General features: G+C 44.8%; 1 protein-coding gene across 1 annotated transcript in view; it reads left to right on the top strand.

Moving 5' to 3' along the window:
• The window catches only part of IL1RL2 (interleukin 1 receptor like 2), a 40,166-nt gene extending 33,904 nt beyond the window's left edge, over positions 1-6,262 (top strand). Inside the window, exons 9-10 of the mRNA XM_047068685.1 lie at positions 3,352-3,513; positions 5,414-6,262. Of these exons, the coding sequence (XP_046924641.1) occupies positions 3,352-3,513; positions 5,414-5,781 (530 nt within the window). The 3' untranslated portion in view covers positions 5,782-6,262. The remainder of the gene's footprint in view (positions 1-3,351; positions 3,514-5,413) is intronic.
• The last annotated feature ends 21,587 nt before the right edge of the window (positions 6,263-27,849 follow it).

Genomic DNA, 27,849 nt, shown 5'->3' with positions numbered 1-27,849 from the left:
ACTAGACGAATACAAAATTCTACCTTCTTTTGTTGGGCTTAGAGCCAACCCTCTTTTCAAGTCTATTCAATCCAACAAACTTCCATAAAAGAGGAATAGAAAGGGACGGCTCTCTCTTCGGTTCCTGTTAGGTTGGCCAGGAATTTCTTAATAGCCCGAAGGTCAAAAATCACATTTTCTTTTTTTTTTTTTTTGAGTTTATTTTCATTTATTTTGAGAGAGACAGAGACAATGCGAATGGGGGAGGGGCCTTGAGAGAGAGAGAGGAGACAGAAAATCCCAAGCAGGCTCCGAGCTCCAGCGCCAGAGCCCGATGTGGGGCTCAAACTCAGGAAACCTCGAGATAATGACCTGAGCCGAAACCAAGAGTCGGATGCTTAACCGAATGAACCACGCAGGCACCCCTCAAAAATCACATTTTTCTAATGAGATGGTCACTCAAGCCTTCTAGCATGCTAAAGCTTCTTACTTGTTCATATGACCCCTGAGTAGAGCATAAACATTCCCCTTCCATGCCCTTCTCAAACTCTTTCTCTCCTTGATCTCTTTACCCTCCGCTACCAGCCCATTTTTTTCCTTAAGTCCGTTAATATCCAGGAGCTGCCCTACGTCCTTTGTGAATTTTTCTCAAGAGCTCCGGGCCGTGGGGAAGTTTCTTTTCTTTCTGTTTCTCCAGTTCATGAGGCCATTTGTTATCTTGCAGTGCCTCGTGTTTCTATTTCCAAGTCTGTGAATGGTCTTTCCAGTTAGATGTGTCTTGTTCATCTGTACGCAGGTGAGCACAGTGACTGTTACATATGGTTAGTTGCTCAATAAATGCTTGGCTCATCCCGGTGATGACGAAATGTGCTGCCGTGTTTGGCTTCTCAGTTTCACACAGGAAGTTCCTAGAGTCTGCTCAGAGGCTTGGTCTCTAGAGTGCTATGCGCAATTGCAGTGATGGAATTCACTAATGGGTCTGAATTGTGAGAGACTTTGTCGGTTTTGCCAGGTACAGTTACGAAAGTCCGCCATTGCACAGGACCCATGGAAACTCCTGCCTTCAGTTCTCATTTTCACCACAGGGAGTGGTGGACTTAGAGTCAAAGGAGTCAGGTTGCAATTGGGGCTGCGTCATCTTGAAGTGATGCTTATGTAATGGTGAAAAGACCATCCTCCTCCTAGATCGATGTCCATGGGGTAGGAAACTCTGAACTGTAATTGACAAATCACTGGAGGCTCAATGTGGACAAATCTGAGACTTAAAATCTTCACAGGGACCTAGTCAGAAGGGGTCAAAACCCACACTTTTGTGAGTGTTACCTCCTGGAAGCCTGACCTGGCTCACAGTAAGTATCCTGCCGCCAGAAGGGGGAGGAGACAAATCATTCTGAAATATCCTAGAGCACTGTGTTCTTATTAACAATGCCTGCCCTCAGGATAAACTAGTTAATGAAAGCCTTATCTGCTAGGGTGTTATCAGAGCCTAACTGACCTGTGCAGAGAGAAATACCCAACTCCGGCCCAATCTAGCCATCCTGCCCCACCTAAGTGGGGATAAAAAACTGAGCAATGCTTGTGAAGTTCATAATCCAGAGTCACTGAAGGACTGAGATCTAATCGTAGGGACCATAGATTGCACACCTCACCACCCTGTTACTAAAGGGCGTTTTTTTTTGTTTTTTTTTTTAGCACTTTCTTTTACCTGGCACATTCTATCCAGCTATCAGGAAAAAGTATGAGTCATATTAAAAGGCAAAAACACAATTCGAAGAGACAGCAAACATCAGAGCCAGATATGGCAGGAATGTTGGCATTATCAGACTGGGAATTTAAAATATTCCTGATTAGACTATAGATGCTGGCGAGGATGTGGAGAACCGGATACCTTCTTGCACTGTTGGTGGGAATGCAAATTGGTGCAGCCACTCTGGCAAACAGTGTGGAGGTTCCTCAAAAAATTAAAAATAGAACTACTCTATGACCCAGCAATAGCACTGCTAGGAATTTATCCAAGGAATACAGGAGTGTTGATGCATTGGGGCACATGTACCCCAATGTTTATAGCAACACTCTCTACAATAGTCAAATTATGGAAAGAGCCTAAATGTCCATCAACTGATGAATGGATAAAGAAATTGTGGTTTATATACACAATGGAATACTACGTGGCAATGAGAAAGAAAGAAATATGGCCCTTTGTAGCAACATGGATGGAACTGGAGAGTGTGATGCTAAGTGAAATAAGCTATACAGAGAAAGACAGATACCATATAGTTTCACTCTTATGTGGATCCTGAGAAACTTAACAGAAACCCATGGGGGAGGGGAAGGAAAAAAAAAAAGAGGTTAGAGTGGGAGAGAGCCAAAGCATAAGAGACTCTTAAAAACTGAGAACAAACAGGGTTGATGGGGGGTGGGAGGGAGGGGAGGGTGGATGATGGGTATTGAGGGCACCTTTTGGGATGAGCACTGGGTGTTGTATGGAAACCAATTTGACAATTAACTTCATATATTGAAAAAAATAAAAATAAAAAATAAAATAAAATATTCCTGATTAGTATGCCAAGGGATCTCATGGATAAAACCAGACAGCATGTAACAACAGACAGGTGATGTAAGCAGAGAGAAGAAAATCCTAAAAAGAACCAAAAAGAAAGCTAGCAACTAAAAACAAACAAACAACTGTAACAAAAATGAAGAGTGCGTCTGATGGGCTTCTTAGTGGAGTGGATATGGCTGAGCAGAGAATCTCTGAGCTTGAGGATATCACTCTAGAAACTTCTGAAATTGAAAAGCTAGAGAACAAAGACTGAAAAAAAAAAAAAAAAGAAGATATCCAACGAGTGTGGGACTACCACAGAAGGTGTAACATAAGTGTAATGGGAATACCAAAGGAGGAGAAAGAGAGAAAGGAACATAAATATCTGAAACACGACTGACTGAGAATTTCCCCGAATTAATGTCAGACACCTCTGAGAGTACCAAGCAGAATAAACAAACAAAGAAACAAACAAACACCTAGACCTATCATTTTCAAACTGTAGAAGATCAAAGACAAGAAAATCCAAACATCCTAAAAGAAGCCAGACGAAAAAAACACCTCACCTGTCAAGAAACAAAGATGTGCGCTTCATTCAACCTGCCCTCAGAAACGACACAAGCAAAAGACAGTGAAGAGGAACGTTTCAAGCCCTGAAAGAATGAGAGTTGCCTGGTGTGGCAGTGTTTGGCACTGAGCCAGCCAGTTGGCACTCCAAAGTCAATGAGCCCAAGGGAAGAATGTCAGGGTAGCAGCTCAGAGTTTCGCTGTGTTCGCATAAAAGAATGTGGTAGGAATAATCCCACGACTGTATCTCATTTCCTTTTCAGATGGGAAGCTGTATGATGCCTATGTCTTGTACCCCAAGCCCCAAAGAGAAATCCAGAGTCATGAGGTGGACACACTGGTGTTGAAGATTCTGCCCGAGGTGCTGGAGAGGCAGTGTGGATACAAATTATTTATATTTGGTAGGGATGAATTTCCTGGACAAGGTAAGTTTTGAGTATCAAAGGTATAAAAGCAGCAGATAAAGAGGGAGAGGGAGGTCTCTGTTCCTTCACTTTACAAATGGTGGGGTGGGGGACTCTCCTTTCCTTCTCCATGGAAACATGAAGAGTCCTGTACCTCCCCAACCCACAGCCCCTGAGCCAAGTTAGGACCGGGCCTCTTATCTCTGGGGCCCATTCCTGCAGGAGGGTGACTGGGATGCCTGGTTGAAATAACGTGACTCTTGGCAGCCTTGGCCAAGAGACTGAAAGGAGACAAGGGCTCATTTGCCCTCATGCCCTTGAGACTAACTGCTGAACGTATTCCATCAGCTTGAATATATCAATCCGCTCATGTTTAAAGCTGATCTTATAAACCTCAACCCCCCAGGCTTTTCCTGCATAAGTAAAATAGAATTCATTTATTTATGTCTCCCATTGGACAGGAGTGAAGCTTTGGGCTATGCAGGCAACCTCTCTGAACCTCAGTTGTCTCATCTGTCAAATGGGGATGAGAAGGCTTCCCTGACTTGGCCAAGAGAATGAAATGAGGCAAAACCTGAGCAGAGACCAGTATGGAGCTTAGCACATATGAGACATTCAGCAGATAAAAGTTTCCCTTTTGACCTACGAATTTTCCTTCCTGGAACTCTATATAATAAATGGCTGAATTTTGAAATAAACATCCTTTACTGGTCAAAAGGAAACCAAAATTACTTTACAACATTTGCTAGTGGCCTGTTCTGGGTCGTTTGCAAAGGTTGCTAAGTACTTTGGATTTGTAGGCTGCTCATATCCATGGTGAGCTACAACTGTATCTCAGCCCTCATCTTCTCAAGTCATAAAATCATCCTCCATGAGGAAATGAAAATTTGATCTAACGCTTGCCATAAACATGTGGGAGAGTTAAGACTTCGTAAGCACATTCTGTCACTTACTTACTCAGCAAATATTTATTGAGCACCTACTATGTGCCAGGTAATATTCTAGGCACTAGAAATATAAAAATAAACCAAAGGGAAGAAGAACATGATCTTGGGAAGGCCACAATCTATTTTTATATTCTAGGAATAAGGAGGATATAAAAATTAATCTTTATTGCTAAAAAAGACCAAGTTGCATCCATAGCTGGATATTTCAAGAACTCTCCCCAAGAAATCATCAGGGGATGTTATTCATTTTCACGTTAGTTCTATAAGTCCTGGGCCTTTAAGGAGCTGTGAAGCACAAAAAGAAAACACCGATAAAGATTAATACAATGTTTGAGCTATCTACATTTTCCCTATTCTTTTAAAATCTATATATTTAAAAAAATGTGTTAATCATCTAATATAAACCAGCCCTTCGGCTAAGTTGGAGATATCAACTTGGGGATGATAAAACCCTTGTTCGGAGTAGTTCACAAGGTGGAGCCTGAGAAAAGTGACAGCTAACCACCGAAAAATAAGACTTATGAATACAAAGGACCAATTTTTCAGGGAAAGTCAGGAAGGTTTCACAGAGGATGTGATAAATGTTTGAAAAAAAAACAAAAAACTTTCACTGGGGAGGCTGGGTGGCTCAGTCAGTTAAGTGTCTGACTCTTGATTTCAGCTCAGGTCATGATCTCACAGTTGTGAGATCGAGCCCCATGAGATCCCCATGAGATCAAGAATGGAGCCAGCTTGGGATTCTCTCTCTTTCCCTCTCTCTCTGTCCCTTCCCCGCTCGCTTTCTCTCTTTCAAGATAAAGACATAAACTTAAAGCAAGTCAATTAATAAGTCAATAAATAAGTCAATAAATAAGTCACCTTTATTTTAAAGCCCACACTGTCTTCCTGGGTCCCATTTCTAATATTCTCAACAGCACTGAGGTCTGGGCTGTTTCACTCATGAGGTGATCCGCCTCTTCTTTCTTTATTTCCAGCTGTGGCCAATGTCATCGATGAAAACATCAAGCTGTGCAGCAGGCTGATCATCATCGTAGTTCCTGAATTCCTGAGCTTTGACCTGTTAAAGAACATGTCCGAAGAGCAAATCGCAGTCTATAATGCGCTCATCCAGGACGGGATGAAGGTCATTCTGATTGAACTGGAGCAGGTCAAGGACTACACGGCCATGCCAGAGTCAATTCAGTACATCAAGCAGAAGCACGGGGCCATCCAGTGGAGTGGGGACTTCACAGAGCAGTCACAGTGCGCAAAGACCAAGTTCTGGAAAAAAGTGAGATATCACATGCCACCCAAAAGGCCTCCACCGTCGTCTTCCGCCCAGATGCGGAAGCACACGTACTGAGACCTCATAGCCGGCAAGTGGGGGGCCAAGGTGGGTTCATCACCAGTGATGGCATTGTTGGCACGGGGTGGCTTACAGAGGGACAACGATGCATCACACTTGGACCATCTGCTTGAAGCTTGCTACCGTATATACTTGTTGTGAGAGGGCCTGTGTCTGTTGCTTGTTTTGATCAGAGCTACTTCTTAAGGGAAAGACGTCACCTCTCCAGAAGGCCCTCCTTCACTTACAGGCTCTCATGAACACTCCCTGAATGCGGAGATGTAGCACGTGAGCCCTGGGGTAATGGGACGCGAGAGTTGTAGAGTGGCGGTTAAGATGTCAGGAAGTTTGGCATGTAGTGTAGCATACGTGGGGCCAGAGACGGAAGTCAGGGAATGGCGGGGAGGGCAGGTGAGGATAATGGCACTTTTTTCATGACCACGGTCGTAGCACATTGATACTGGAAGCCACTTAAAGGTCACACAGACTAGGGGCGCCTGGGTGGCGCAGTCGGTTAAGCGTCCGACTTCAGCCAGGTCACGATCTCGCGGTCCGTGAGTTCGAGCCCCGCGTCGGGCTTGGGCTGACAGCTCAGAGCCTGGAGCCCGTTTCCGATTCTGTGTCTCCCTCTCTCTCTGCCCCTCCCCTGTTCATGCTCTGTCTCTCTCTGTCCCAAAAATAAATAAACGTTGAAAAAAAAAATTAAAAAAAAAAAAAAAGGTCACACAGACTAGTGGGGACCAAGTGTGGCGCCACTGGGATTGCACATTAGTTACCCTCCTGCTGGACTCCAGTCTTGAGAGACTTTATCCACCAAATCAAAATAAGTAACAATTCGCTTGTTTTTCCAGCTGGCCTATGAAGGCCAGAATTCTTAGAAGCATGTGAGAGACACAGCTGGCACACCAAGATGACGCAATTCTAGTCCACGTCAAACAAAGCCATCTGTCAGTTAGCCGGTGTCCCCTCATCACAGGTCAATCTATGTTTGAACAAGGCATGAGGATTTCTGATGCTAAAACTTCGCTGTAAACTCATCTGTAAACTACTGTCAAAGACCTGACCTGAGGCTTAGATAGCATCCAAGTTCTGTGGTTTTGATGACATCAAACCCTAACAAGTGACCTGCTATGGTCAGAATGTTGTATCTCCCAAATTTACATGTTGCAACCCTAATATCCAATGTCATGGTATTGGGAGGTGAGGCCTTTGAGGAGGAGGTGAGGTGACTGGGTCATAATGGTGGAGACCTCACGAATAGGATTAGTACTCTCGTAAAAGATACCCCAAGAGGTCCCTTGCCCCTTTGGCTATGTGAGGACACAGCTAGAAGTCTGTGATCTGAAAGAAAGCCCTCACCTGACCATGAGGGCACCCAGTGTTAATAAGCCACCCAGTGTATTGTGCTTCATTATAGCAGCCCAGACAGACTAAGGCATGGCCCGAATGAAGGGTCATGGGGACTGGAAGGGAATCAGCCAATGGGCAGGACAGGGGCTGGGGAGGGGGAGGAGGAGCAGGAAGGGTGAGTTGGGAGAACAAAGACCCCAGCATGCAGGAATGAGCAGAGTGGACAGAGTCTGGGGGGTGGGGGACAGGAATAGGTGGCTGTGTGACCTTCTTGACAGGCTGCAGACAGCATAAAGTGTCTGGTGGGATCTTACGTCATGAGGAGCCCCCTCAAGTCTTTTAGAATTTATGTTCCGAGGTGACCTAAGGTTACACATTTCTTTGCCATCATACGCCAGTTCTCAGCGTCAAGCCCCTTTTTATTTTATGTAACGTTTGTTCTTTGAGGATTTTTTCATTGTGCTAAAGTATATATAATGTGAAATTTACCATCTCAACCATTTTTAACTGTATACTTTAGTGGCAGTAAATACATTCACCTTGTACAACCATTAGAACCGTCTGGTTCCAGAACTGTATCATCTTCCCCAACTGGAACTCTGTCCCCGTTAAACACTAACTCTCCCTCCCTGCTGTCACAGCCCCTTCAATGTTCTGCTTTCTATGTCTATGATTTTGGCTATGCTAGGTCCCGCATATAAGTGGAATCATACAGGATTTGGCCTTTTGTGACTGGCTTAGTTCACTTAGCCACATGTCACTAAGATTCACGTGTAATATTTGCTTTTTGTTTCATTATTCTTATTTAGTGCCTCCCTCCCTTCTTTATTTCTTATCTGCTTGAAGAGTGGCATGTGTCTATTTTATTACGGGGACTAGGGACAATCACCAGAAGTAATAAGCTTATTAGGGTCCTTCTAATCAGATGTTTGTAAACTCTTTGCTTCTTGGTTTCTGTAGAACACAGGAGTCCTAATTCCTCATGGAGGATTTGCCAGTTTAAGGAAAAGAAGCTATTTCTCTGGATGTACCCAGGAGCAAAGCGACGGCCACTGATGTGTTCCTCATTCTGTTCCCCTCGCTGCCTCAGTGTTCTCTTCTCTGCTTTGTACCTGGAGATTGCTATCGATGCTGGAGAAGGCTTGTTGGCTGCGGGGGTCAGACAGGCATTTTGCCCTTCACTTTGGCTTATGTGGAGTCCATGCCCCAAAGCCTCCCCCTTCCTTCCAAGCCCTTTCTTTCCAGGGGATGAAGAGAGACAGAGAAGCCCCAAGAGTCAGGATACACTTGAAAGAACTCTGGCCATGATATTCAGGGAAAAAAATTTTAACTGAAGGGGGGAAAGAAAATCAATCGGCATTGAACGTTTTGCAGTAGGCAGCCCACAGTTTTTGGAGAATCCTAAGCTTTCTACTACCTTCTTAAAGTCACACAAAGAATGCCCCTGGAGACAGGCGCTCCTGTTGAGACCCACGGCATCCACTCCTGGGGCCCATGCTGTGAGCGCTCAGCTGGAGTAACTTTCCAAACCGTACTGCCCTGCCTGCTGGCTGGTGTCCTCTTCCTTAGGCAAGGACCCCGAGCCTTCCTGATCCCCTGAGTATCCACACAGGGCTACCGGCTCCCGTGGGGGCTTTGAATATTGTCCCCGCTTGCTGCTTGGTCTTGATTATGAGGAGCTCAGGGAGTTTCGAAGCCTAATCCTGGGAGGTAGGTGCCAGGAATAACCTTCCGCCGGGCTCACTCTACCACACAGTATCCCAGGCCGGAAGAGTGTTTGAAGGAAGTACCTGAACTGGGGAGACCCAGCTGAGGTGTATCCTGGGCCTCCGGAAGACCGTGCTGTCACCCCTCCTCCAGCCTCAAGCCAGTCCTACCACCTCTCAGATCATGTTCCATTCTCCCTGAGACACTCAGTGTCTCCCTGAGACACAAGCACCCTGGTATGGTACCGGAAGTTGCTCACTTCTTGCCATTATTTCATCGGAACGCCCCTGAAATGAAACTCGACAATATGTCCTGAAGACTCTACTTGGCTCAGAGCCTTCCAGAATTTCTGTAACAGGAGTTCAGAGGCATTGTTTGGTTGGGGTAGTGGTGGTGGGAGAGAAGGGCTTGAAGTAGCGTTTGTGCAGATAGCCCTTGGCCGAGGATGGAGAGACCATTAATTCCGCGGGTCAGAGAATGGGCTGGTCCCTAACAGAGATTTCAAGGAAGGGGTGCTGGGATTCCACTGAGGATCCTCAATTTGATCCACAATGCAGCCCCCGAAATGTGCATTTCCACTGTTTTGTAGGTGTTCTTTAACATTACATCTCAGCACTTGGACCCGTAATTAAGTTGCTCACGATCATGAAGTGTAAGCTTCATACTGAGTACTCACCCATCTCATTCTCAATTTTATTATTACTAGTTTCCTGGTTCCAGCAGTTCCATTTTTAATTTCCACCAGTTTTTAGTAGAACAAAGGGATACAATGTGGTAAAAATGTAAGTGATTGAATTAGCCTGGCTTTGCCACTGAAACATAGATTAGAAGGTAAAAGCAAAAAATATTCAGTTGTCAGCTGTGGACTCATGTCTAAGTTTGCACAACTAGGAAGGTTTAGGTGTCACCGGATAGTGGATAGAAAGGCAGATTATATGAAAGCTGAAGGCCACCACTGATTCTCTCCTGTTTTCCCCAGTGGGGCGTGGTGAGGTAAATGGGGCTCCGGATAACCCGAGGGAACAGGACTCACCTGGGGGCAGGGGTGAGAGGTGAATAGGTCAAAGAAAAGATGAAACACGTGTGTTGAACCCCTCCGTTACCTTTTGGCCCGCCTTCCTACAATGACTGAATCAACCACAGGACCCACTTCCTTTGGTTTCTCCCCTCAAATACTGTGAGTCTGCCTGTGAGAAAGTCCTGGGTGAAGACTGAGTCACATTAAATAGAGGGTCCAGGAAGGTCTGGTCTTTTCCCAGAAGGTCAACCGAGATAAAGACACATACGCGAAAGTGCCTGGCACAGGCCATAGTGTCACGAGGAGTCGTCTGACCTACCTGGGGCCGGGGGGCACGATCCCCCAGCGTCTTCTGCCCCTGCCAAACTGCGGTGACTCAGAGGTCTGCCTGCTCTGGCCCAGTCGGTTGACCTTTCTTTGGCTCTTGATCCTGACTCGTTTTTTAATAAACTTTCCTCCAACAGATGCTTTGTTTGGTTGATTTATCCAGGGCCGCGTCTGGAAAGTTAAAGTGGAAAATTCCTCCCTGGTTTCCTTCTTTGAATAAAGACTGTTCTATAGATGACGAATCCGCAATGTCTAGAAGAAGTGATGGGGGCGATGGTGGCCCTCATAGCGGCAGCACATCTGTCGTGACGGCTAAAGGCCACTCTTCTCAGATCTCAGATGGATTCCTCTGGGGCCTTCGTGGATGGGGCTCTGTACAGATCTGTCTCCCTCTCCCCTCCCCAGGTAGCTTCGAAGGGATGCTGCCATTTGCTTGAATCAAAACCAAACCCCAGACCTCTGAGGGAGAGAGAGATTCTTCCCTTGAGAAGGGAAATCGGTGCTTGTGGCTCTGGCCCTGCTCTCCAGAGTCACCTTTCCTCAGAGGTTCTTATATTAACAACAGTTGCCACTGCCCACTGCGGGTGCTCTGGCCTGTCCACCCTTGACTAATTCCCAGAAGCGCAACTGACACCTGCAAGGACCAAAAAAGATTTTACAGGACGAGAAGGGATAACAAAAGAGAGTGAAAGTCTCCTGGGTGGCTCAGTCGGTTAGCGTCTGACTCTTGATCTGGGCGCAGGTCACGATCTCACGGCTTCGTCGGTTCGAGCCCCGCATCTGGCTCCGGCGACTGCACTTGTGGTGCAGGGCCTGCTTGGGATTCTTTCTCTCCCTCTGTCTCTGCCCCTCCTCTGCTTTCTCTCTCTCTCTCTCTCTCTCTCAAAATAAATAAATAGACATTTAAAAAAAGAGAGAGAGGGGCGCCTGGGTGGCCCAGTCGGTTAAGCGTCCGACTTCAGCCAGGTCATGATCTCGCGGTCCGTGAGTTCAAGCCCCGCGTCAGGCTCTGGACTGATGGCTCAGAGCCTGGAGCCTGTTTCCGATTCTGTGTCTCCCTCTCTCTCTGCCCCTCCCCCGTTCATGCTCTGTCTCTGTCTGTCCCAAAAATAAATAAACGTTAAAACCATGAAAAAAAAAAAAAAGAGAGAGAATGAAATCCACAGGGATATACCATCAGATGGTCCGACTGCAGGATGGAGTTTTTCTTGTCCTCATCAGAATGCTTTTCCCTCACCTCCCACCACCTCAGAAGAGGACCAAGCACATCGTTTCCGATTCGGGCCCTGAATGCTCTCAAGGGAGACACAGGTGCACTCACACCCCGCGGAGAGACCTCGCACCAAATGTTTGGCCGGAGTGTGCTGTGTTTTGCAATCTCTGGCTGTGCGGTGAGGCTGGTGGTGGGATTCTAGCAGCTCCGCCACAGAGAGCTGGACGTGGCGAGAGCATGTGGGGCATCCCTGTAGGCCGCAGCCGGCTGAATCGGACACAGAGGCCCGTGCCTGAACAGCACACGCCCCTTTCCCTTTCTGGCCACGAGAAAACATGAAGCTGCAAGTCTTGCAACCATCAGAAGTCTATCGAGTAAATTCAGAACTCTCAATTCTGAAACCTAAATCTCGCTTTTGTTTGTTCAGAGCTCATATGAAAAGGACAATTTTATCAATCTAAAAATTAAAAACCCTTTTCTACTACAACCAGGTAACCAGTGTGTCGCCATTCTAATATTTATAACTTGACGACACGACCCGGGTGACTGTGTCCACTGAAAAACTGGGCAAAACCCAAACTGTGATTATAGTTACAGAAAAATGTGAGAATAATGCGCAGTGGCTTCTTTTCCCTCCTACTCAATGGCTGTATTAGTTCTTAATCTGAGTCACTGATACCTACTGTTTTATTTGATTTATTCACGTTGTCCCTTAACTAACCCAGAGAAGCTCTGGAGACCAAAGGTTTACACAGTGATGGTTTTGTGGTCACACCCTCCTTTCTCCCTGTTTCCCTCCTGCTCTGTGTGTTATCAGCCCTCCTGCTCTTCGCTCTTCACCACCGCCAGCACTCTGCTTAGCATCTTTCTAGAAAAGAAAAACATAAGGAGTGAAGGTTGTTGGACAGGGGCTGGATGAGTTTTCAATACATCTGTCGTATGTGGTCAGCCCAGAGAGCCATGATTTATTGTCTCCCCATCCCAGATGGAGCCACATGCAGGACAAACCAGGGGTGCAGACCTTAGAGACATGCAGCTTAGGTCGTACATGAAGTGCTGGCCTCTGCTACCAAAGGTGTTCATGTTTTGTAAACAGCAAACTACAGGATTAACTACATTTTACATTGCAACTCCATACACACACACACACACACACACACACACACGTACGCGCGCGCGCGGAGAGAATGAAAAAAAACAATTCCATTTTTTGTTATATGTTCCATTCTGTTTTGTTCTCCTCTCGTTCAGTTTTTCAAAATGCGAGGTCACGGCCCACCGACTTAAGGGCCAACTTCTGGTTTTCCAAAGCAATTTGAAAAACACAGCACCAGCTTCCCAGCCTACTGGTGACCCAGCCAATCATGACATTCTGCTTTCTTTAATCATCAAGGCTTTATCAAGAACTTATTATGGTTCTTCTTTATCTAACTTCCGGGTCAATTAGCTTTGTTTGTTATTTTAAATGACCCCAGGGCCGGCAGAAGTCTCTCCCACGGCAGTTTTAAATGAACATAATCTCCTGCCTGAGTGAAAGGATGACAAGAGGAAAAGAAAGCGGGTGAAGCCCTTTGAGAAAGAGAGAAGCATTTCCTCTCATGAGACACAGGAGAAAATGACGTTCACGCCTTAACCTGGCAAAAAAGAAAGGACGCCGGTGCCTCCCCACGGCTCCACTGCGCCCTCTGCTGGCAGCTGAGGGAATGCTCTCCATCTGGCACCTTGCTCAAGAGATGGATGTTCACCGGTGCATGTAAGCTTTCGGAGGGTCTTTAACTTAAGGCCAAGAATAGCTTTTCTCTTCTTAGGCCGTGGCAAAGGTTGAAGTATTCAGTGCCATTTTTCTAAGTCTGTCACTATGTTCTTAACCCTTGCGCTTCAGAGACGGCAGTACTGAGCCCAAGAGTTGTGATGGGGGCCAGAAGGTCCTCCTTCTTCTGTGTCCACAAGACAGAGCTCTAAGCATAATGGCTCCAGAAGGGTGTCCCTGACTTCAGACTGCAGTTACAACCCCACCGCCTGCTGAGTACGTCTGCACAACTGGTGATTTTCTCAGGCAAGTCACAAACTCTGTGCCTCAGTTGCTTTAGGTATAAAAAGAGGACAATAAAAGCACCTATGCTGTAGGATGACTAGCAAGTAAATATAATGCCTGTTGGCACCTAGTAAGACCTCAGTGGACATTGGCTCTTATTACATTGTAATAACAATATTATTTTTTACTATATTGTCATTTTTACCAAAATTATTCTTTTGCACTCATGATTTTTACTCCTGTGTTAGTGCTCATGATGACAATGATAGTTAACGTTTACAGAGCACTTACAACACTCCAGATATTCTCCTACATGCTTTATATGCATTACTTCATTTTCGGCTCTGTGGGGCAGGCATGCTAAGGAAGTCCGCTTTGCAGAGGAAGAAAGAGAGGCAGAATATGGGTTCAAGCTTTCTAATCTCTTTGTTCCATCAGCCACAGGTCTCATTTCCAGAACCCGGGTGAGGATAGTACTTCCTTGATAGGTTGGTTTTGAGTATTATATATGTGAAAAGCACTTTAGACCCTAGAGAAAAACTGGTTGTTGGTATCACCATAAATATGGGGAACCCCAAATTATCTTACATAATTTATAGAGCTAATTTATAGAGTTGTTCCACTTTAAGAAAAACCTGATTCTATAAAATATGTAAGCTCATAGATTAGAGAATGATTACATTGTTTTGCATTTTAAATGAAAGAATAGATTATAGGGCTCATTTAAAGAGTATTTCTCAAAGTTAATATGTGCTAAATAAAAAAAAAACAGGAAAACACAAAATACTAGAAAATGCAGATGTATATTATACTGGGTCAAAACAAAGGAAAAGAAAGACTGACATATTTTACTACATAATCATAAGTGACATAAAAAAGTAGGGGTGGCCGGGTGGCTCAGTCTGTTAAGCGTCCAACCTCAGCTCAGGTCATGAACTCATGGCTCGTGAGTTCAAGTCCCATGTCGGGTTCTGTGCTGACAGCTCAGAGCCTGGGGCCTGCTTTGCATTCTCTCTCTCTCTCTCTCTCTCTCCCCCTCTCCCCTGCAGACACTCTGTCTCTCTCTCAAAAATAAATAAACATTAGAAAAATTTTTTAAAAAGCATAGAATAAACCGAAAAACTGTGGGCAAAAGTATGAAGTTAAGGGTTGATATCCATAATGCGCCCTAGAAAAAGGGCCAAAGGAAATGAACAGGTAATTTACAGTATAAGGGCAAATTCATATAAATGCCTAGGGAGTGAGAAAGTGTATAATGTCACAAATCATCTGTGCCAGATACCATGCTAACCTCTTTAAATACATTATCTCATTTAATACTTTCAATTATCCTATATAGTCTCTTTTTTTTTTTTTTAAATAAAGAAACTAAAGATATAAAAGATTAGGTAACCTATCCAGGAGGTAACACAGTTATAAGAAATGGCCTTAGGGAAATTTATCGCTGATTGGGTGTTTTATGACATTGGAGCATTACTGTTAATTTTTTTTTATGATAATGGTAGTATTGGTATGTTTCCAAAACAGTCCCTGTGTTTCAGAAGTGATATGTTGAAACGCTTATGAGTTAAGCATTGTGATGTCTGAGATTTGTCCCAAAATAATCCAGTGCAAGGAGAGGTGGAGACCATGGAAGAATTGATGGCTATGAATGAGGTTCATGGGGGTACAGCATACTATTTTCTCAACTTTTTTATGTTTAAAATTTTCTCCAGAAAAGTTTGAAAACCAGAGTAGTTAAAAGAACATTTTTAAAAACCCCACCCAATTCTCAGACATTTAAGCCAGTTTGCCTGTGAAAACAACAAAGACTGTGTTCTATAGGGTAGGATGAAGCTAGAGAAGGAGGCATTTCGCTTTGTTTTGTTTGGACAACGTAGACAGCTCTTGCTTTTCTCGACTTTCTGCCCACTAGAAAAACTCATAAAACAGGAAGTTATTTAAAACCAATATTTATTAGCATTTTAGCGTACATATGGATATTTACAAAGATTTGATCTTGAAATACATACCTAAATGTTCTCTAGTAAAATACTAATATACCAATATAGCAATAGCACACGGACATAGTTACGAGCCAATAAACACAAAGCTCCATTTTTATTCAGGTATAATTGACATACAACATGATATTAGTTTTAGGTGTACAACATAATGATTTGATATTTGTATGTATTGTAAAATGGTCACCACAATAAGCCAACATCTTGTGATGAGAACTTTTAGGATCTACTCTCTTAGCAAGTTTCGAATATGCAATACAGTATTATTAACTATAGTCACCGTGCATCGCTTTTAATGGTAGCATAGCATCCCATTGGATAGAGGTACTACACTTTATTTAATCCCTTGACTTATGGATGTTTAGGTTGTTTCCAGTCTGTAACTTTGGCAAACACGGCTCATTCACCTGATGATTTGCCTTGGGTAAATTACTGGAAATAGGATTTCCAGATGAAGACATCTGGTACATCCTTCCAAATTCCCCTCCAGAGAGCTTGTACTAGTGGTGACTCACACCATGTTGACCGAAGATGCCAGAAAGTGAAATAGTCTAAGGTGTCTCAGTGGATAATTTTAGGCTCGTATTTGAGTTCCTATTTTGGTAATGACAATGGGAAACTTCTTGTTTTATACATTTTTGTACATTTCAAAAGAAATGATCGACAAGATAGGGTGGGATGTTTTTTTTATTCTTATTTTTTAATGTATATTTATTTATTTATTTATTTATTTTAAATATGAAATTTATTGTCACATTGGTTTCCATCCAACACCCACTGCTCCTCCCAACAGGTGCCCTCCTCACCCACTTTCCCCTCCCTCCCACCCCCCATCGACCCTCAGTTTATTCTCAGTTTTCAAGAGTCTCTTATGGTTTGGCTCCCTCCCTCTCTCTTTTTTTTTTTTTCTTTTTCCTTCTAGGGTGGGATGTTTTTGATCTGGCAGGACCCAGTAGCACATGTCTCCGTTCTGGGGTGAGGCTGTGTAATTCCCAGGCCTGTCTAGTGCACCTGTCGGAAGTGCATACCACGTTCCTGGTGACTCCTATCAGGGCGCTTCTCCAGCAGGGTCATGGTGTCTGGGGCGCTCCTGCGGATTTGGGCTCTTCTACTGCTCCGTCCAGTTGGGGGCATCTTAAAAACTTGATGGGTCATACTACAGAGGTGAGGAAAAGCCCAAGGCTCCACACGGAAAGAGAGAAATTTCTAGCCTCCCACTAACCACGCTGGTAGAGTAAATTACTTCAACAACAGTGATGACAAAACCCGCCAAGGGCAGAAGAGGCTGATGTTGTGTTTGGGGGTCTTTTGTATTAAGGGCCCAGTGGGGAAGACTGCTCTCCCCAGACAGGAAGAGGACAGAGCCTGAGTCAAGCAGGCTGCAGTGGAGGGCTGACCTCCTATGGGGAGGTTGAGCTCCCCTAAAACTAAAAGAAGGTTTGGGATTTTAGGATGTTTCTGGCCCTGCTCTGATGTCATCCTCTCTATTTCATTTCCTATACCACAGTTGACAGGGCACAGATATTCTTTTTTTTTTCTTTTTAGGTTTATTTATTTATTTATTTATTTTTATTTTTGGGACAGAGAGAGACAGAGCATGAACGGGGGAGGGGCAGAGAGAGAGGGAGACACAGAATTGGAAACAGGCTCCAGGCTCTGAGCCATCAGCCCAGAGCCTGACGCGGGGCTCAAACTCATGGACCGTGAGATCGTGACCTGGCTGAAGTCGGACGCTTAACCGACTGCGCCACCCAGGCGCCCTTATTTATTTATTTTTTAGTAATCTCTACACCCAACACGAGGCTTGAGCTCATGACTCTGAGATCAAAAGTCTCACGCTCTTCCGACGAAACCAGCCAGGTGCCCCAGGACACAGATATTCTTGAGAAATTTCTTGAGACATTCTTGGGAAGAGATGCTTGAGGCCTTGAGAGGGTCTTCTTAGTAGGCACTCCATGTCTGTTGGAATAAATCAACAAAACCAAATATCTCATTGAGGGCGGGTGGACAAGGGCTGGAAATTCACCCCTAACCTTCGTGCTTGAAAACAGATTCCCTTCTCAGTTTTCCAACTTTTTTCTTCAGCAGTGCAGGCTAGCTTTGAAAATCCCCACAAATGACCTTATGCATGTTAGACAGGCTTCGTCTCTCTTATGCAAGGGGAAAATAGCCGTCGTACGTCTCAACTGTGACAGTACCCAGTTTGTGCGTCAACAGGTACAGACATTGTCTTGTCCTGGGGCCTTCACAGGTGTCTGCCAAATGATGAATAACGGGAACCAACTTGGGGCCAGGAGCATCAGTGACATTGGCTCGCGGGCTCCTTCCTGTCCAAGTTTGTTTGTTTGTTTGTTTGTTTGTTTTTTGTGAATCTACATAATGGCTTCCAAGCAAAATAAAGATAATCTGGCCTGATTTTATTTGTATAATATTTTGAGACGGAGTTTGAAGGACGAATAGCAAACGGGAAGCAGATTTCTGTTCCTCTGTTGCAGCGTCCATTCCTCCAGGACTTTGCCCAGTGACGCTCCAAGTGGGCTGTGCCTGTCCCACATCTCAAGGGTGGGACCTGAGACAGAGAATCCAAAAGATGTGCTTTGCCTGGCTTCCTGAAAGTTCTTTAAAACTCCTTGCGGATGAGCCGCGAGGATATCCCAAACCCATAAACCTCGTGAGGTCTGAGGCCACCTGAGAGGTGCCCATGATTGCTCCAAGTGTCCTGCAGAGGGCGCCCTGGGATTTTTTTTCCCCCTTCTATCTCAAAGGGCTTCTCATTAGAATTGATTTGACACAAAGCAATGCAAATCTATACTGGGAATTATACACCGTGGAGAGTAGATGAGCACGCTGATCCTAAACCCCTTCTTGCTTCAGAAACACACAAAAAAGATCCCTTAAAGGCATAACATGTAGGCTTGGGCTTCTTACATGATTGAATGCGTAAGTGTTTTGCTGTAAGACTTTTCTAGAGATGTCTCATCAAGGAAGGAAAAGTGTAAAATGAAATCTCACCTTATCACCGCAAGCACTCTGTAAGACTGTTGCAGCAGGTGGACGACAGGGGTAGCCAGGTAACTGAGCTCAATGAGTGTGGTACAAACATATTTTCCCCCCAGTGCTGAGTCCCCTTTCCCATCAGGTCCTTTAATTATGATCTAGCTAATTTTATACATTGCTAGTCATTTTGGGTATTTTGGAGAATTATTTGGGATTTATAGGATGCAGCTCTAGTGCATATTAAAATGTTGGTCATTTTTTTTTAAAAAATTAACGTTTATTTATTTTTGAGGGAGAGAGACAGACAGAGAGCAAGCTGGGGAGGCGCAGACGGAGAGGGAGACAATCTGAAGCAGGCTCCAGGCTCTGAGTTGTCAGCAAAGATCCCGACATGGGGCTTGAACTCACGAGCGGTGAGATCAACTTGGACACGTCACCAACTGAGCCAACCAGGTGCCCCTCAGTCATTGTTTTTTTTTTTTTTAATTTTTTTTTCAACGTTTATTTTTATTTTTGGGACAGAGAGAGACAGAGCATGAATGGGGGAGGGGCAGAGAGAGAGGGAGACACAGAATCGGAAGCAGGCTCCAGGCTCCGAGCCATCAGCCCAGAGCCTGACGCCGGGCTCGAACTCCCGGACCGCGAGATCGTGACCTGGCTGAAGTCGGACGCTTAACCGACTGCGCCACCCAGGCGCCCCAGTCATTGTTTTTTTAACGTTTATTTACTTTGATAGAGAGCAAGTGGGGAGGAGTAGACAGGGAGAGAGACAACCTCAAGCCGGCTCTGTGCTGCCAGTGCAGAACCCACGCAAGGCCCGATCTCATGAACCATGAGATCATGACCTGAGCCAAAATCAAGAGTCGGATGCTGAACTGACTGAGCCACCCAGGCGCCCCCAAACATCAGTCATTTGATTCAAAGCCCTTCTTTTTCTTTTGCTCTCTCAGCAGAGAGGGGAGATGAGTCTCGGGACTGGCGTGAAGGTGGGCGTCATGTGCTATGAGGCACCTGTCCTTTTGCTCTGTGTCTCATGCCCTAGTTGGAGCAGTGAGAGACAGAAAGAAAGATGTCTCCGTCTTTGCACACGGTGGCAGCTGCCTCCCTGGGGCATCTCCACTGCTCTCCTAGCTTGTTGTCCAAGGTCCTCAGGTAGGTGGGTGGTGACACCTCCGTGTCCCACTTACCGGGAGCTCTCATCCGGCTATTCGTTCCTGCTGATGACCAGCGGCGGCCTGGTACCATGGACCTGTGATGCTTGTGTTCCCGCACCTGAAGCTCTCAGCTCACCTTCTGCCGCGGTCTGCCATCAGGACTGCAGGCGCGTGAGGATCCATCGTTCTTACTTCTTAGAAGCCAGAGCCTCTGGTGGCGTGTGCCCACGTGGGCATGGCAGTGAGCGTCCGTGCCCCCACCTCTTCTCCAGTCCACGTTCCTCTAGTTCAGAGGCACAGGGACAGTTGGGCAAATCTACCAGCCAAGCCGACACAGTAGGAGTTGAAATCCCGTCCCTTGACCTCTCTCCGGATGTGGAGTGTTGTTCTTTGGTGAGGGGTGGGGCCCGGGGGCTGGTGAGGGCGATAGGATCAATTCCTCTGCAGTGTCCCTCTCAGGGCGCCTTTGGTTGGAGCTGTTTGTACTTAGGTTATGGGGAACTAAGCTTAATCTCAGTGTCACACCCAGGTGAAAATCAGGAACAAGACAAAAAGTCTTGCGTGGGTTCCTTGTTCACAGATCTTCAGATGAGGAAAAACAGATTTTAGGTCACGTGGTTGGCACTCCATGATATGAGGTAGGTCCCTTGATCCAGGGTTCTTCACGGTATCGCCCAGGGAGGCACAATGCTAGAGATGGCTTCTCTTCTTCTACTGTTCACTGGACTCTGGCTCTAAACCCCTATGAATCAGTATCAGGAAAGGGAAGGAGATGGAAAGGATGGAGAGAAAGGACATGAGAGTTGAAGCCAGATTTGGGGGAGCGTCCTGATACCGGTAAAACTCAAAACAATGTCGATCAAGAGTTTCAGAAGAATACACGCAATAGTTACAGTCATTAGATATAGTAAAGATACAATAAAACACAAAACAGTACTATGTTGGGGTGCCTGGGCAGCTCATCAGTTAAGCGCCCGACTCTTGATTCCAGCTCGGGTCAGGATCTCATGATTCGTGAGATCGAGCCCTGTGCCAGGCTCTCCACTGACAACATGGAGCCTGCTTAGGATTCTCTCTCTCCCCCTCTCTCTGCCTTTCCCCCACTTGTGTGCACACACTCTCTCTCTCAAAAAAATAAACATTAAAAAAATACAGTCCTATGTGTTATTTGTGGATATGCACAAATGTTATAAAATTATGAACGTAGTGGCCACCTTGGGGGTGAAAGAGACTGAAATGGGCCTGAGTGGACCACGTGGGGGTTTCTAGTTGTATGGACAAATGTCCCATTTCTTAAAAAAAAGAAGAAAATAGGAGGAGGAGGAGATCCGGATGAAATGTTACAAACTATCATTTGGGGAAGCTGCCTGGCAGGTGCCTGTGTGTTCATGATATCATTCTATGTATTGTTCACATGCATGAAACATTTATTATTAAACTAGATTTCAATGGGTGCAGAGTTTCAGCTGGGGAATGTGAACAAGTTCTCAAGATGGATGGTGGCGATGGGTTGCACAACAAGGCAAATGTATTTATAAATTTTTTTAACGTTTATTTATTTTTGAGACAGAGAGAGACAGAGCATGAACGGGGGAGGGTCAGAGAAAGAGGGAGACGCAGAATCTGAAACAGGCTCCAGGCTCTGAGCGGTCAGCACAGAGCCCAACGCAGGGCTCGAACTCACGGACCGCGAGATCATGACCTGAGCTGAAGTCAGACGTTCAACCGACTGAGCCACCCAGGCGCCCCAAGGCAAATGTATTTAGTGTCACAAAACGGCACACTCAAGCATGGTAAATTCTGTATGCACGTTTCACCATAAGGAGAAACTTGAAGTTGGTCTGACTCTGTGTGGTTCTTGAATTCCTATAGTACGTTGATGAAACAAAACAAAGGGTAATCTTAGTTTTGAGTTTATCAAACTCTTATTCACCTCGAGCTCTGATGCAGGACCTTTTTTTTTTTTTAAATGTTTATTTATTTTTGAGAGAGAAAGAGAGAGAGACACAGAGCATAAGTGGGGGAGGGGCAGAGAGAGAGAGGGAGACACAGAATCCGAAGCAGTCTCCAGGCTCTGAGCTGTCAGCACAGAGCCCGATGTGGGGCTTGAACTCATCGAACCATGAGATCCTGACCTGAGCCAAAGTCGGACGTGTAACCAACTGAGCCACCCAGGCACCCCTCTAATGCAGGATCTGTTGATGGTCACGCATCACTTTGGCTCAAGCTTTTGAGAGCAGCATGTCACTGGACACCAAAACCTTTGGTTCTACATTAGGTATTGACTTGAATGATCTTTGAGGCCTATTACTTGGTTCTGTGTCTCAATTAGTTCTGGCTTTCTGCTTAAGTGATCAGCTACTTAGTAACATTTAGGGATTGTAGAATGCTATGTTTTCCCAAAAACATCTCCATCAGTCCACCACCACATACCTTTCTAGAATTAAATGAAAAAAAAAAAAGTAGGTGTATGCAATATCAGCATGAGTAGGGTTTTTGTTTGTTTTTTGTTTTTAAATGAAAATGTCTCCAACAACTACACCCACACAGTTGTGGGGATAAACTCAGTTGATTTTGTTACAATGTGATGGCTAGCTGAGGCGGAATGGAGATACGGAAGCTTTGTTACAGGAAAAGAGCAGAGAGCTGACATTTAATATGGGCTTCTGTGGGGCGAGGGTGACAGCAGGTACAACACTGGAGGCGGTGCATTTACTCTCTGAAACCAGGAGAACGCAGGACAAGGTTGAATGAATGTAGGTGTTTTGCACAAACATGTAAACCTGTCACAGGGGAACCACACCTGGTATCTCAATGGTACGTCTGATGGCTGTAGGGATTAACATTTCGCTGAGAGCATTTACCGTGTTTCAGGCACTTAGCGTACAAACCCTTACACCACCCTTCTGAACTACATTTTGAGGATGCATGTGTTGAGCTTCTGAAGCTCAAATCCCTTTCCCAAGTATACAATACTATTGGAACGCAGGGTTAGCTGACTCCAAAATCCAATATGCCATGATGGCCCTGAGTAATGGTTTTCTTCCTAGTTTTGCTTACTTCTAGATGGGGTCTAGGTTTGTGGTGGACTATACTTTGGGTATGATCCATAAATTTTCCTACCCTTCTTTTGATTCCATTAAGAAACTACCACCTGTATACATATGGATCCCATGGTCCATGATCCAGGCTTGGTCAGTCCTAACACCGCATGATCTGCACATAGTTCAACAATAGCTTTGTGCCCCAGGATGGGTAAGCCAGAAGCGTTCAGAATTTCGTTTTAGCTGGACTAAGTGGGGAAAATTGTATGTTTGTCTCTCCTTCTCTGTCCCCCCGACCCCCCGCAGCACCTCTCTCAGAAGTAGATGTGCCAGTGGCAATTTTTCTTTCCATAAGCATAGAATTTGTCAGAATCAAGAAAGAGTCATGCCAAAAATGAAGAGCTAGACAGATGAGCACAATCAGAAAAGGGGAGGGAGAGCGAGAAAGAATAAGAAAGTCCTATGACGTTGTTGGAGACCCTGGATCCTGCTGTGCTTAAATTCCCTCGGAATTCTCAAGTTCAGGAGTTAACTCTTCCTCATTTCTGTGTAAGTTGGGTCTCTGTTTCTTGCAGTTGAAAGAATTCTGACAAATGTAATCCTCCTCCATAGTTCTGTCTTTCCCATTAGACTTCCTTTCTGATCAATACCAACCATAAACAATGCAGATTTTTCTCCAGAATAATGTGAGTTTCTCCCCTTGGAAAAGAGATAAAAGAAACATACTAAAGGGGCGCCTGGGTGGCGCAGTCGGTTAAGCGTCCGACTTCAGCCAGGTCACGATCTCGCGGTCCGTGAGTTCGAGCCCCGCGTCAGGCTCTGGGTGGATGGCTCGGAGCCTGGAGCCTGTTTCCGATTCTGTGTCTCCCTCTCTCCCTGCCCCTCCCCTGTTCATGCTCTGTCTCTCTCTGTCCCAAAAATAAAAAATAAAAATATTAAAAAAAAAAAGAAACATACTAAGTTTGGGGCTTCTATGATGAGGATGTTTTGGTTTAAATTATAAAATGACTTAATGGCTCAGAAGCAAATTTTATGTATCTTTTTGGTGTAACCTAGCCAAATAAATGCATTTAATAATCAGTAAAATGAAATTCAAGTGGAAGCAACAATGTCATGCTTCCCTGCCCCTCCTTCACTGCCCCCTCCCACCACAAATCTTGGGAGTAAATAAATGAACGAGAGCTGATCTGCTTCCAATGGAACAGCTTGGAGTAGTTTGGTTCTTTGTCAACGGCTCTCTTCTGGGAATCAGTGGGCTGGTGAGGGAGAGTGGGGAAGGGCACCTTTGGGGTTGTTGATGCTTCAAATCACAACAACTTTCTACTAGGAGCAAGCTGAGCCATCACAACGATGCAGGCTGAGCACAGGCACATGTTGGTGTCGGGGGGATTGCCATGATGTGCCTCTCCACCATCACCTGTCCTGAAGTGGAGTGTCCAGACTGTGCTCACAGCCCATCTCAGTACCGACTGGGACCACCGGGGACACTTAAAAGTTTTCCTTTTTATATCTGACACATCCAAATAAAGAGAAGTCTCTCTCTCTCTCTCTCTCTTTCCCCAACAGCTAGTTTAAACACTCCTGAAGGAGAGAAGAATATACCATCCCCTGAAGTGCCATTTTTGGCATATTATCTTGAGCTAAAGATACTTGGGAAACAGCCAGTGCAAGAAGGACACTCTTACCCTCCTTTGTCCCCCTGAAAGCAGGAGACACATTTCCCATGTGAAAAGTACCCTCTCTGTACAAGGAGGGTAGAAGGATCCTTCTCACCAGAGATCAGGAATTTACGGCTGAGAAGGCTGCGTGGACAAAATTCACTTCTTCACTGCTTTGTTACTTCAAGCCCAAACCTCTCGGCCTTGTGAGTTCATCACAGATTTACTGCTTATCTAAAAGGTATGTAAGTTGCTTGCTTTGATCACTTCTTTGGTTCTCCTACTCTTATGGGGCTCCTGCATGCACATAAGAAATTAATTTCTTTTTCTCCTGTTATCTGTCTTATGTCAATGTAATTATTAGATCAGCCAAAGAACGTAGAAGGGAAGGAGGGAAATGTTTTCTGCTGCCCCTATGCTGCTTCAATCGTACCACAGAGATGGTTTAAACGTGGCATCGTGCAAGAGCAGCTTTCCACAACGAGGCCAATTCTTGATTGTGATGGTGGCTTGATGTGTTGGGTTTTGCTTTGGTTGTCTGAAAGAAGGGAGCCTATGGGAGTGGCCTTCTCGGATAGTTGTCAGAGTTGTGCCTTTTATTTTAACTAGAATCAGGAACTAGAATTATTGGCACGTAGTCGAGCCTTTCTTCCTCCTTCCCTCCCCTCCCCTCTCTCTCTCATTCTCTATCTTCTCTCTTTCTTCTTTCTTTCCTTCCTTCCTTCCTTCCTTCCTTCCTTCCTTCAAGTTGTTTGATATTGCTGCCTAACACATGTAGGGTAGACTGTAAACACATAACGAGAAAATTCTACTGATGATATGCACTTGTTTGTTCTGGCCAGGAAGCCCTGATTTGCTTATCACCTTACCACCACGACCATGTGTGAACTCACATGTAAAGAGGTAAGTTTGTTTACTCCTGATTGTTCTTGAACAAGAGGGTTGATTTTTCCCCCAGTGGTTATAAACCACCGGGCTCACTCATAAGATGCCTCTCTTTTAAAAAAGGAAAACAAAAAATAAAGCCAACAAGCAAATGCCGTAGAAGAGAAAAAAGAATCACGAGGCACCCCTTTGCAGGGAGTTCAGAGGAAACCGTTGAAGAGGAGAAAGGTCAGAAAGAGATCTGGATCATTGATGCTAGAGATAAGCAGAAGGGCAGAGGCCACAGAGTACTTTGAACAATAAAACAAGAAAATTTAGTGCAGGCCACTCTAGCGAACCCACTGTGTCTTAGAGATCTCAACAGAGGACCGACCAATAAAGACTTTCGAAAATCTCTGTGTTTTAAGCTTCTTTGTGCCCATTTTCAAGCAGACTGTTAGAATCTGACTGAAGAGCAAAACTATAAACATGAAACATCCTTAGTAATAGAATCAGTTTGTGTTTCAAAGGTATTTTCAGTTGAGATCAATAAACAGGTTTAACGTTTAAGGATAGAATTATAGAATTCTATAATACTATAATTCCATGGGCGCCTTGGGCCCATGGATTATTTTGAGTTGATTATTTTTAAGAAATGAGAGAAGCCCTGAACACAGCAGAAATTACCCTTTTGTAAGGAATATTCGCATTTCTAAGGGGACTCTCTATTTGTACGTTTCCCACTCTGTACCAGGAAGAGAAGTATGACTCTAAATCACCAGAATCTCTCATCGGTGGAGAATGCACCCTATTTAAGTCTGCATAGCAACCTACTTTTGTTTACTGCACTTTCTCTCATAACCTTCCATAACTACACCCCCCTTGGTGCCCCTCCCCCAGCCCCCAACATCTTTCTTTTGTCTTTAGATGGAGATGGTATTTAACGTGGTGGCTTGGGCCATTTCAAGGAGTCTTACTCAGTTTCCTGGTATCTTCTGTGTATACAAGAGGCATATATGTTACCAAACTTCTGTTTGTTTTTCTTCATTGGCTGGATTCCAGAAATTTAATATGTGACATTCTTCTGGTTATGATTTTATTAACTTGGGGATATTTGAGTTTTGATTTTCATTTGGACCAATATGGCTGCCTTTGCAGTAACATTGTTAATTATTTCTAGCTTTATTGCATCCTGGCCAGAGGATTTGTTAATATCCTGTTAAATAATCTCTTGGCACTTCTTGTTACATTCCATTGGCATGCGAAGCAAGATGATAATTTTTCTATGACTGCTTTAGTGCCTGATTTGCACATTCTCAAATCACTTTCCTTACAATTGTTAGGTCTACAGTACTATGTCCAGTCAAACATCATTGGGTCACGGGTCAAAGGTCGTTCAGCATGCCTTTTGCCAGAGGGCAAATGTGAAAGGGACCCTCACCTTTAATGTCTGTTACCCATGCTCCTCACTGCTCAGGGACTGGTGAGTGTGCTGTCACCGCGAGGGCATGAGATGATGACGGTTTGGGCTACAGAAAACCAATATTTTGAGGTCTGTAATAAGTTACCGGGTGGCTATGATGACGGGCTGGTGGAAGACACAGGGATAGCCTTGCAGGGAGGTGAGGTTCTACCCACACTAACAAAGCTGTCCCTGTAGGATGCATCCAGAACATCATGGCGGAGGTTGTGATCATTGCCTTGGCAGGTCCAGTGGATGCTGCATCAGGTGTCCTTCTCGTGCATGCCACTCTATGGACCAGGGCCACCATGTGCTCTGTCTCTTTGGCCATAACTCATTCTCCCAAGTGGGGTCACTGTTTCCCGCCAAGAAGGTCCTTCCCCTCTTCCTCTTTTCCTGGGTCCTACTCTTCTAAGGGAAGACACTGTCAGTGAGTGAAAGGTGATATGACTTTCCAAATGAGTATGGTCTCTCAGGGAATCCCAAGTGATTTCTTATCCTCACTTACCTTATGACAGGGTGGAAACGTCCCTCAGTTAAGAGGATTATTCCTTGCACATACACCCAAGTTTAATTTCTGGTTGGATGTGCCTTTGGAAGGGCCACTTATTACAAAAGAAAAAGAAGTTTCCCCTGAATTTCTATTTTCTTTCTTCTAAAAATGTCACATTTATATCTTTAAGCTTCTTACTAGGCCATAACTAGTTGTTTTGTTATTACTCTATTTCCTTCCATATTGTCTGTGTCTTCTTAATCATTTTCCCCCTAAAATTTATATTGTTGCTCAAAGCTAATTTCCATTGCCTCTGAAAAAGTGTCCAAAATCAGTGAGAAGGATGTGACCTGCATCTAAAAAAGTCAACTGCTCCTTTTGGTAATCTAGGACCTTTCTAGTGTGACCCCATTTTACGTTGTTTTGTTCAAAATTCCACAGTCGATCATTAGTTCTATACCTTGTTATAGCAATAGAAGGAGCATGGGGGACCCGGTTCAGACCCCAACCTGGTGACAGAGAGTCTGGGTGACTTTAAGAATACTGCTTAAGTAGCACTGCTAGGAACTTACCCAAGGGATACAGGAGTACTGATGCATACGGGCACTTGTACCCCAATGTTTATAGCAGCACTTTCAACAATGGCCAAATTATGGAAAGAGCCTAAATGTCCATCAACTGATGAATGGATAAAGAAATCGTGGTGTATATACACAATGGAATACTACGTGGCAATGAGAGAGAATGAAATATGGCCTTTT

Source organism: Lynx rufus, unplaced genomic scaffold (assembly GCF_022079265.1).
Source record: "Lynx rufus isolate CCGP_SWC_20201006 ecotype Redwood Valley unplaced genomic scaffold, mLynRuf1.p SCAF_8, whole genome shotgun sequence".
NCBI classification, from domain to species: domain Eukaryota; kingdom Metazoa; phylum Chordata; class Mammalia; order Carnivora; family Felidae; genus Lynx; species Lynx rufus.
The sequence above is the reverse complement of the archived record's forward strand: the minus strand, read 5'-3'. Positions and strand labels throughout refer to the sequence as shown.